The 12268-nt window shown below is 40.4% G+C and overlaps 1 protein-coding gene across 1 annotated transcript; it reads left to right on the top strand.

Annotated features, from left to right (window-relative positions):
- The first annotated feature begins 1089 nt into the window (after positions 1–1089).
- Positions 1090–3324, top strand: LOC120401154 (golgin subfamily A member 3-like). Its single transcript, XM_039530816.1, has one exon. It carries the CDS (start codon positions 1090–1092, stop codon positions 3322–3324), a length of 2235 nt encoding a protein of 744 aa, XP_039386750.1.
- The last annotated feature ends 8944 nt before the right edge of the window (positions 3325–12268 follow it).

Raw genomic sequence — 12268 nt, 5'->3', positions numbered from 1 at the left:
ATTGGCCCTCAAAGAACAAAATTCTGCCTTTATCTGTGACAGCTATGCAGGGGGTGAAGCTAGTAGGACGCCACACATCTGCCATTGTAGCTCAAGCTGGCTCAAAGTGGGACACCACAATGTGCTACTGGGCATTATTTATTACCTCTATAATTTGTTAATTTGCCTAATGCTGCTATTGTTGCCTGGTGCAAGCTGCTGCTGACAGCATGTGCATTAGCCAGCAGGAGTCCTACACATGCCCCTAAACCCCCCATTCCAAACACGCCATTCCAAACAAACTCCAGATACAAATGTGCACCCATGATGGAAGTAATGCAGACTCCACGATCCAAACATACCCACAGGTGACGGGTTAAAATTCCCATCTGAATCTGAACTTTTCCAAAGTTGGGGGTATTATAAACACAGGTACAAGTGCGAACACAGAGTCCAGATTTGCATCACAGGTTTTCTTTCAGACTCATAACTAGACCTTGAGGAAATGTTTTTCAGGCTGCCAAATGTCATAATAAGAGTGCCCATCTCCTAGGGCTCTTTTGAGCACAGATTAGACATTCTGCCTTCCCTCCCCATTTGTTTGTGGTGGAAGAAAGTTGTTCCCTGCTCCATCTTCTCCACCCTGGCCCTACTTGTACTCCAGTGCTGCAGAGGGCAGGATTTTACCATTAGCACAAATTGCACATTAAGGATAATACATGCTTAATATTGAATAAAACACTTATGAAAGCCAGAAACTTTCCAGGTCTGCACGTTTGATCCATTTTATTTATTTATTTAAAAACAACAACAACAAAGAGTCCTGTGGTGTGGGAAAAGGAATGTGAGATGTTTGGGCTTCTGGGACGAGCTGATTGTGCTGGGAAAGTTAGACAGGTGTGTAGGATGATAATTATCCTATGAGGTCACAGCTGTGCTTGTGTAGAGCTAATTAACCTGTTAGTCGTTGCTAATATAATTGTATATAAGAGCCTGCTGGAGGGGAATAAAGGAGTTCTCTGCTTGGGATCACATTATATGCTGAACTTTGTTCCTGCTCTTCTGCGATGCAACAAATGGTGGAGAAGCTGCGGGCCATAGTCAGCGAATATGGGAACCGTTGCGTCAGCAGAGGAGAAGATGGTGCATGAATATCTGATTATAATATTTGATAAAACTGTTTGGGAGCGGCTGGGCTGTGAGTTTTGGAAATCGGTGGCTCAGGGCGATAAGGAGGCTCTCTCCCTGAGTCCAGTTTGGCTCACCGCGCAGAGAAGACTGGAGGAGTTTGAGGATGAGAGAGAACAACTGCAGAAAATGGCTGATTTTGCAGTAACACTGGAACAAGAACTGGAACAGGTTAAATTGATTCTGCATCAGCGAGATCTGCAGTTTGAATCTTTACAGCAAGAGCATCTAGTGTTCATGAAGCAGCTCACTTTAACCCAAGAATCATTGCACACCAAAGAGCAGTCCCTAAATGACCTACAGACTCAATATGATGAGCTGGTGGCCAGGTTAGAGGAATTCCAGGGTGATGTTATTTCCAAGGATGACACGATCCAATATTTGCAGAATGAGAAGATTGTCCTAGAGGTAGCTCTGCAGGCAGCAAAAGCAAGCAAAGAAGAACTTGATGAAGGAGCAAACTTCTTAGGTGAAAGTACTGAGGCAGCATCAGAAATCTTGGCACAATTGAGCCAGGTGGAAAATCTGCAACAGGAAACTGCCAGCCTGAAGAAACAGACCCAAAAAGTAAAGGAGCAGTTCCTACAGCAAAAGGTAATGGTGGAAGCTTATCGAAGAGATGCAAGTTCACAGGACCAGCTGATTAGTGAATTGAAATCTACAAAGAAGTGGCTGGATTTGGAAGTGAAAGAATTAAAACGGGAGCTACTGAAACTTCAAGGTGAAAAGCAGTCCATTGATGTTGAATGCTCAAGACTTCAGAAGGAAGTGTCCCAGGTTCACCAGCAGATGGTGGAGTTAGAAAGCCACCTCCAGTCAGTGCAAAAAGAACGGGATGACATGGAGATACAGCTACAGTCTTTGCAGATTGATAAAGAACAAATAACATCTCTTGCTGAGGTGAATGAGGTATTAAAACTACAGGTAGAACACATGCAAGAGGAAGCCAAAAAGGCCATCACTGAACAGAAACAAAAAATGAAGCGTCTGGGGTTAGATCTGATCAGTGCACAGAAAGAAATGAAGACAAAACATAAAGCCTATGAGAACGCAGTTGGCATCCTTAGACGCCGGCTGCAGGAAGCCCTCATTGCAAAGGAAACTTCTGAACTGGAGCTGAGCAACCTAAAAGCACAAATCGCTGATGGAAGAAATAACCAGGCTTTCCATGAAAGGATTCAAGCTTTGGAGATAGAGCTGCAGGCTGTTAGCCACAGTAAGATGATGTTGGAGAAAGAGCTGCAAGAAGTAATTTCACTCACCAGCCAGGAGCTTGAGGAGTACAGGGAAAAAGTGATTGACCTTGAGGATGAGCTTCAGGAATCTAGAGGTTTCAGGAGGAAGATAAAACGTTTAGAAGAAATAAACAAGAAGTTGGTCCTCGAACTGGAACATGAACGGGGGAAGCTCACTGGTCTTGGTCAGTCTAACACTGCTTTGCGAGAGCACAGCAACATCCCCGAAACAGTACTAGCAGAGAGAGAGGCAGACCTGGTGCAGCTGAATTTTCGGGTTCAAGCAGTCCTAAAGCGTAAAGAGGAGGAGGATCAGCAAATGAGGCAACTTATTCAAGCCTTACAGACTGCCTTAGAAAGAGAAAAGTCAAAAGTTAATAACCTTGGGGAGCAGGTTGCAGCAGCCAGGGTGGGTGCAGCGCATGACCGTCGTCATTATAGAGCTGCTGTTCTTGAGCTAAGTGAAATTAAGAAAGAGCTACAAGCCAAAGAACTGCTTGTCCAAGCCCTTCAGGCTGAAGCAGACAAACTACAAGCTATTATTGAACGTGCTCACGCCTCTCTGAAGGCGCTCCTCTTAAGACAGAAAGGGGGGATTTGCAGTGAGCGGGCAGACGCCTTGGATAAGACGCCTGCCGCTCGGTTGCTGAAAGCTCTTTATGTGCTTAATTGGTTACATCTTGGTAAAAACAGCCAGGTGCCCCCCGCGATTAAACATGTCAGCGGGATGACTGGGGAAGAGCAGGGTGCGGCCCCCCGACCCTCGGTCAAATGGTTTGATTATCAGCAGCAAATATGGAAAGGACCAGCTGACTTGCTAACGTGGGGCAGGGGTTATGCGTGTGTTGCCACTGATGCAGGTCCCAGGTGGATACCGGCGAAGTGGGTCTGGCCTTGGCTGCGTCTTCCGGAGCGACGGTAGGCAGATGCGGAGGAGCCTCACGAGACGCGCCCAGGCGCCGCGGAACCAGAGCCCCCGGAGGAAAACTGTTTGTTAGCTCTGTCAGGACTTTTCCTGTTTGATCCTCCGTGAATGAGTTACTTGTTTGAAATGATTTTTGCTGTGCCTGAAAGAAATTTTGTGTTGGCTGTATATATGTCTTGTGTTTTTGTTATGTTTCGTGTTGTCTGTTTTCTGGCCAGAATTGTTGTTGTGTTGTTATGTGGTTTGATGTGTCTAGGACCTCCCCCCACCCTCAGTGTCAGTTTGATTGCCTGACATCTGAGGGATACTTAATAGCACAAGCTGGTGTGCAACAGAGAGGGGGGAATCCTGCAGAATTTACATCATTTGTTTGTTGTGTCTTGTTTTTGTTTGTTTGGTGTTTTGGGGGTTTAAGCTACCTTTGTTAATATGAAAATTAAATCCTTTTTTAAAGGAATGAAGTGAGGAGATTGTTCTAAAGCAAAGTATGTCAAGGATTTAAGAAAGGTTTTGGAAGTTGCGTCTTTTGTGATAAATGTTATAATTTGTAGTTACTTAATCTGTGATATGTTAAGGATTGCATGGTCATAGGTTGGTTTTATAAAGTTTTAATTTTGGTTTGTGATAGATTATAGTGTTATGCTGTTATGAGTTGGAAATGTTTTGTTAATACCTTTATTCTTCTCTTTTCCTTTTTTCTTTCCTTTCCCCTTTCCTTTTGATTTTGAATATAGGGGGGAGATGTGGGAAAAGGAATGTGAGATGTTTGGGCTTCTGGGACGAGCTGATTGTGCTGGGAAAGTTAGACAGGTGTGTAGGATGATAATTATCCTATGAGGTCACAGCTGTGCTTGTGTAGAGCTAATTAACCTGTTAGTCGTTGCTAATATAATTGTATATAAGAGCCTGCTGGAGGGGAATAAAGGAGTTCTCTGCTTGTGATCAAGTTTGGTTGTCAGACTTCGTTCCTGCTCCTGTGATGCAACAAATGATGATCCCGATGTGATGCAACACTGTGGTATCTTTCAGGTGCCACTGGACTCCTTGTTTTTGTGGATACAGACTAACATGGCCACCCCCTGATACTTTATTTATTTTGGAACAAAAGATTTAAATAGCCCCAAAGTCAAATGGTTTCTTTTGGCAAAAGCTATAACAGGAGGAATAGGAAGAGCTGATACAGAAACTGTTTTAAACTGAGAGGAGCAACTCTTCAAAGCTGGGATAGAGGCTATATGGGAGCATTACACAGTGTTTGTATTTTTAAGTGTTGTCTGTATGTACAATTTGTATTACAGTCTTAAAACTAATTGTAATCTTTGAACCAAAAGAATGTAGTTAGTGCTTGGCCAAAGTCCAGCGTAGTTAATGGGAATAATAATATTGTCTACAATAGGCATTTGAGCAGGCCCCAGACCCATACCCAAAAGCCTGTAGTCCTGAAATGTATTTATTTCTATATGTTTCTACAATTACCAAAACACTACTCTCTAGAACTATAGACATAAATTACAAAAAGAAAATTAATTATACATTTACCCACCTACAGAACTGACTCTCTTACAAAACAGAAAACACAAAATATTTCTTCTTCATTCAGCTATAGCCTCATCAAACTCTACCGCTGCATCGTTGTGTAGCATTATGCTGCAGCCTCGCACCGTGTATAAGTTAAAACATTGCTGTGCAGAAGCACTGAATGCTAGCTAATGACAGGCTTTGTTTTGTGTCTTTACAGCACCTAGCACAGTGGGGTCCAGGGCCATGACTAGTGATCCTGTGCGCTAGGGTAATACAAATAATAATAAATAGTAATTAAGGGGGAAGAGTCTACCCATTCAGTTCATGTTGGCTGTTGTGTCTTAATTAAACCCAACAATATCAGTAAGTTAAATAGATGTTTGGCTAACTTCCTGCTTGGATTAAATCATACACCAAATCTAAATTTCATCTATTAATTCTAAAAGTAAATCAATCTCCTTATGAACTAATCACACAGTGCATTTAATCATATAAAATGGAGGACTTTTCTTAATGAATGTAAAAAGGGCTGAACTCAGAAAACTTTTTCTGCTATCATCCAACCCAAAACTGACAAGACTGATTTATTTCAAAATGTGTTAAGGTTTGCTTTTTAGCCTGAGAAATGTTGGCTTTCCTCTTGTCGACATAAAAGCTGTTCATAGAATTGACAGAAACTGATCTACTTGCACGAGAAGCTTCAGCAAAGAATCCTACAATATATAGTCCAGACTCATTTTGTTTTAAATCCAACAGCCCCTATTTATGGGGGTTATGATCACCACTTAGCATTGGTGTTGTAGTTATTAACAGCCAGGGTAATAATCACTCCCAAATATCTTATTGAAATAGGTGTGAAATTTATGCAGACAAAATTACTTGTAATTGTGAACAAAATGCAAAATATCTCTAATAGAGATAATAATACCTGATAAATTCTTTATGACATTTCACATTAAAATATCATAATTTAATTCAGTCAAATTAGAATAGAACTGAAAGGTTTTTTTGAGCTTATCTGTGTGTCACTAAATACTGAACATATTATCATCACAGCTTGGAGCTGCCTTTATGAATAGCAATAATATAGTTCTTGTTATGTTAATGACATAGTTGTCTGGATTCCTGCAAAGGAGATGGTAATTATGATCCCTTCCTTTATTTTTTCCCTAACTTTCCAAACGTTTGATGAGTTCAGCACAATGTTAGTAGTAATGGGAGAATCACTAAAGGTTAAGATCTCAGGTGAAATGTTCAAACTCATCCAAATTATGCAGTAGCAATAGAACCATTAGCTATGGTATCCTATTTGCCCATGTTTGGGATATGGGAGTGTTGACCAGAGGATATGTATAGTCACTATAAGACTGTTCTATTGGTTCATAGATTGATAGATTTTTAAGGCCAGACGGGACCATTAGATTATCTAGTATGACCTTCTGTATATGACAGACCATAGAATTTCATCCAGTTACCTCTTTTGTGCCCAATAACTTGTGTTTGGCTATAGCTCATGGTTAATAGTTTGCACTTTAATTATAATTCTACTTTGTCTGGCTTCAAGCCATTTGTTCTTGTTATACCTTTTTCCATTAAAATAAGAGCACTTTAGCGGCTGGTCTTTGCTTCTCATGCAAATACTTATACTCCCTAATTAAGTCACCTCTTGATCTTCTTTTTGATAAACTGATCAAATCAAACTCCATTAGTATATCACTGTAAAACATTTCCGTTTCCATTTCCATAATCATTTTTGTGGCTCTTCTGTGTACCTCTTAAGTTTTTCAACATCTTTTTTAAAATGGGCACACGAGAACTGGATGCAGCATTCCAGTATCATGGTATGGGGTACTGGAAAGGTTTACATTGTATCAAGACACCAGATTTTTTCAAGATAAAAACCTTTGTAGTTAAAATGTTGTTTGATACCAACAGAAACAACAGAAACAAAATACTGTCTAAATGGGAAATAAAGTGACATTTAGACTATTTATAAGAAACAACATCTGTTTAATCTGGAAGTAAATTCTGAACAGTTGTGTTTGCCTGACAGGGTGGAGTGTCTGGAATATGGATTAAACCTATTCCAATTTTTTCTCAATTTTGAATTTAGTTTTAAAATTGAATTTTCCTGTAAGATGGTCTGACAATATCTCAGTGAAACCCAGACTTATGCCAGGTTCCTCAAAATAATTTCACCTGAAGATCTTTGCTATTTAAATGTAACAAGATGGGAGTATTTTTAAATTACATTTATTATTTTAACATCTCATGCAACTGTGTATATTAGAAAAGGAGGAATAATAGTTATTTAATCACAAAAATCTGGACCAGCAGCCTCTACCATTTGGGCAACTACTGTAATGTACAACTGGCTTTAGCCTGCAATTTACTAGTTCCCTTTTTGTTAAGACTTTTGGCTGATACATACATATAGGTTCAATTGGCACTGATCATGCCCTATTATATGGCTGAACAGATTGCTGCCTTCCCAAACTGTTAAATAAAATGTGTTGTTTTTAGTATTAATCCATTTGATTTTAACCTGCTAATTAGGTTAATTTGATATTAACATATCTTATCTTTGTTTAATTTGTATAATTAATTTAGGAGTCATTTTTGTAGTGACCTTTTTATATTTTTTATTTGAGAATTAATTTATCAAAATATATAAAATTGGAAAAAAATGTCAGATCAGTATTTTTGCTCTAAGAATGTGACAGGCTAAAAATCACAAGAGAGTGTTTGGGGTTCACAGGCACCATTTATTTCTCAATTAGTATATAGGCCCTAGTTGTCTTCCCATCACTGAACTTGTAGCCATATCAACCCAAAATAAGACTTTTCACTGTTATGGCTGGAGTCTAGTGGAACACAACAGCATAGTACCCAGGATGTGCAGAATCCCCTGTATCCTGACCTCTTTCCTCCCCCAGCAGAACTTGATTGCTTTTTCTCTCTCTGTCTACCTCACCCATGGTTGACTTCCCCATCCTTGCCAAAACCCCTTCCCTTTTCATGGCGGCTGTCTTGGAGTCTTGTGTCCTAAGTGGGAGCACTGGAATTAATTTAAGTAAAGAAAAATTGAAGATGCAAACCCAAAACCAAAACAATCAGGATAAACTTTCTAAGGGACACAGTTTAATAGAGGATTGACAGGCAAGCGCAAGCTGTGTTCCTGAGGAAGGAGTGCAGGGAAGCAGTGCTCTATCTCAGAAGAGAGATTAGAGAAACTCTGAAGGGACAGGGAACTGAGCCTGGAGACTGGGCTGAAGAGGGGCCCAAGTGGGTGGAAAAAAATCTTGTTTGTTTCGGAACTTTATTATCCTGGAAGGGGACTGCACTGTGAGAATGGTGGAGGCACCATTCTCCTTTTCACAGATATCTTGTCCTTTTCACTTCTCCTCCCTTTTTTGGTCATATCCACCTATTGTCTCTCCCTTCATATGCTTCAGCTGTAAACTCTTGGAGACAGGGACAGTCTATTATTACATGTGTATACCACATCTAGTATATTGGGACCTTGATCTCTTATTGGGGTCTCTAGAAACCACTGAAATAAAAATAATAAATAATAATACTCATTGGTTGTGTCATTTACCAGTAGACTGATCAGTATGGACAGAGCACTAGTGAATGTGTGGTATTGTACATAACAGCCTCTATTGTGATAGGTAGATACACTAAATGATCACCTATAGGTTTCTTCCATCTTTAACCAAATGGGAACAGTATCTAGAAAGTTCCTGGAACTCAAGGTGCCAGCACATGGGTCCAAAAAGTATAAATATGCAGATACTTCCTTGAATAACAATAATATGAAAGCAGTATATGGGCCTCATGGCTATCATTTGGCTTTAAAGATGTGCCATAAGCTACACCCATCTAACACAGACTTAAACCATTACATATCTTATTACTCCAGTAGGGAAAATAACAAACAACTAAACAAGTCTTGACCCACTCAACACTTTTCAGCAGAACTCAGGTATGCTCATGTTTAGCTATGAAATAGCAGAACTGGGCCCCTACCGTGTACACTTCACATTATGAATCATTATTATTATTTCTTTTTTAAACAAAACACTTGTGAGTCAGGGAAGTAATATCCCCATTTTACCAATGGGGAAATGGAGGCACAGCTAAATTAAGTAACCTGCTCAAAGTCACATAAGAAGGCTAGAGCAGAGCTTGGCACCTGGAACCCAGATCTCGAGAGTCACAATCTGGTGTTTTAACTACAAGCCCATCCTTTCTCCAAAATGAAGAGTGATGACATTGAAGTCAATGGAGTTACACAAGTGTAACTGAGAGGAGAATCAGGCCCTTGGTGTTTCTGGATGAAATATGAGTATGTTCACATTAACCCCCTAAAACACCCGTCACATGTGGGCCTTCATATATTTATTAGTCACAATGTTTTCTACTCAGTTGTCAGATCTCAGAAAAACATTTTTCATTTTCTCTTTGCTGGTGGAAATGGGGAATGTTCCCATCACTTCAACTGAGCTCTGCTTGAGGGACAAATGTTTCATATGTATAATTATTCTGTCAATATACTTCAGTCGTGGTGTTAACTGAACCCAATGTAATAAAGTCTGTTTTTCTTTCTGAATAATACTATGCCTATACTCTTACAAAGTTTGTTGTTGAAAAAACATAATGTACCATTATCCTAATGTATAAATCTTCAAGTATGTTTTAAAGATTATCTAACTTTGCTTAACTGAATGTAATGTTATATTTAATTTTTAAACATTGAACTTCTGAAGTTTAGCATATATTTAATTGTGAATGGTATACACTCCATCCACTCTGAAGCTTTAAATAGCCTTATTCGTTTGAACCTGTGTGTGTTTCTACCAGCAGAGATTTTCTATGTTGTGTGGATGCTTGAGGCTAATTGAAGTTCATGGCAGGACTGGAAATGAATAGTAGAACTGAGTAAATTCACATGTGGTGAATCGTAATAATAAAATCAGCAGGAAAGGGTAATAGGGCTCACATTTCCTGCTTGGTGGTGGTTGTGTTAGAGTAATGGGTAGGAGGTGGCACTGCACCATGTCCAAAAAATATCAAGAGGTTGCATGTCTACTTTAATTGCCACACTGGTAGGAGGCATGGCTTGTGTTTTGTTGTCTGGAACCTATTAAAAGAAATAAAAGCAGATATGAAGCCTTTCTTCAACATATGGAAGCATTTTTCTGTCAGCCACATTCCAGGGTAGAAGCTGTCAATTCACAAAGCATTTGTACATCTTTTCTTATCACAGGCATATCTGTCTCTTACCCCCAGAGAGTATTAAATGATCCATTCCTGTTAGTGAAAGGTTAAGGGTCAGCTTTAGTTGTCTAAATATCAGGAAATTCAGAGTTAAGACCTTATTGTAAACTTCTATTATAAAAGTTCTTTCATTATAGCCCCAGTTCATTAAGGTATTTAAGCATTAGTCTAACTTTTAAGGTTAAAGTTAGGCACATCCTTAAGTCCTTTGCTGAATTGGGAACTATATGATCAGTCTGGATGATAACACTTTGTGTGACATATATACATATCTCTCTCACAGGTTTGATAAAATAGACTTTAACAGTGCACCTCTATGGACTTCAGATATTGAAGATCTGTTGAATGTCTCTATACAATACTCATCCGGTGAGATAGGTAAATTACAATCACTTCCTAAAGGCTAAAATACTCCTCAACAGCAGTGAGAAGCAGGTATATGGGAGAGCCACCACATAGAAAGCCACCACATATAGTTTGATCATGTAAGCAAATGTACCAGCTGAGACATTTGTGGGTAAAAGGGGAAAAAGCCTTATTGCTGACATCTAACAAGCTACTTGAGTCAAAGACAATTAATCTTGAATTATACACAAAATACAGCAGGACATTGGAACAGAAGAAATACTACAATTATATTGTGATTGCTAAAAGAAGAGAATGTTAGATTCCAAACAGAAAAATGGCCAGCAATGCCATGATAGCATCTATACCATCCTCACCAAAATGACATCATAACCAAACTATTAAAAAAATACAAAGTGTTTCTCATAGACACAACATCTCTCTCTTTTCCTCTAACATTGTATGTATTTTTGATTAATTTTTTTTTAATTTTATCTTAATGGCAAAAAAAAAAAAACACTTGTAAATTTTCCCCCTGTAGCAGGGTGGACCCTGCTCCTACTGTGAGGGGTGTAAAAGTGGCCTGGCAGGGCTTGAGAGCGGCTGCTCTCAAGGCTGGGCTGATTGAGGAAGTGGTTGCAGCTGGGGCCACGCCCCAAACTGAGCCACAGGCCTTATAAAAAAGGCCAGGGAAGCCAGAAGCCCAGATAGTCTTCCTTTGCCTGAAAAGGAAGAAGGGTCTTGCTGCAGGGGCTATAGGCAAGGTACCTAGGGTGAAGTAGGGCTGGGGAAAGGCTGGGGAGCTCCAGCCTAGAAAGCCCCAGGCTGCAGCCTGGCAAAGGGCCAACTGGTACTGGGGGTTGCAGAGGGTAGGCCAAGGCAGCAGGTCCAAACCCCTTTGCCTGTGATGAGTAGGCTGATACTGCAGTCTGCCCCAGAGTGTGGGGCTAGACAATGACTGGTAGTAGCCAATACTGAGGCAAGGTGGGGATAGAGGGTGAGGGTTCCCTGAGGAGGAGGAGAAAGGGGTTACTGCTAGGGGGCAGTACCCCATGTAAAAGGGCACCAGGTCCAGGGAGGGACACGGGGGCCTGAAGACAGGTGGATCACCAGCCTGCAGAGGGTGCGCCGAACACTGGACTGAGCTAATTCCCAGAAGCACCAGCAGGAGGTGCCGTAGGGGTGAGTCCTGACTCGTTACACCCCCTTTACCAACAGAAAGAGGGTAGAAAACGTAATAAAAAAAAAACAACATTGTCCCTTTGGCCTGAGCTGTTAGCCAAAGTTTGGGGCCTTGCCAGGTTGTTTCCATTAGGAAGAGAAATTATTTCTTCAGTGCAAATATTTCTTTGGTGCAAACCTGTTTATTTACAAAGTATGTACACAAAGTCCTGCTTTCCTAAAAACAGTAGCAATAAACAATTGTTGACAGTTTCTTTATCCAGAAATCCTAGTCTGCCTTTCTGAGTCCTGTGCCCAAAAGAACCTCTGACTCCTAGCCTCCTCCCAGCTCACCACTGCTTCTGTGGCTTTCTTCTGGCTTTTCTTTCTGTTCCCTTTCTGCCTCTGACACTGCCCCCACCACAGTCAAATCCCTAGCCCCTACTTTTGCAATCAACTCCAGGGAAACACCTCAGTCCACATGGCTTAGCTTCTGATTGGCCTTGTAAACTTCTATTATAAAAGCTTAGAGCCATGGGTGTGGCTTCCATTGTCTCAAGCTTTTTTATTCCATAAAGGAACTTAATTGCTTCTTCTATTTAGCCTGAATGAAGGGTAGTTAGAACACAAA

The sequence above is a fragment of the Mauremys reevesii genome, linkage group 3 (assembly GCF_016161935.1).
Source record: "Mauremys reevesii isolate NIE-2019 linkage group 3, ASM1616193v1, whole genome shotgun sequence".
Taxonomy (NCBI): Eukaryota; Metazoa; Chordata; order Testudines; family Geoemydidae; genus Mauremys; species Mauremys reevesii.
The sequence above is the reverse complement of the archived record's forward strand: the minus strand, read 5'-3'. Positions and strand labels throughout refer to the sequence as shown.

What these genes read in the sequence shown, in the direction of transcription:
- LOC120401154 (XM_039530816.1), top strand. Translation starts at nt 1,090, where the DNA reads ATGGGAACCGTTGCGTCAGCAGAGGAGAAGATGGTGCATGAATATCTG.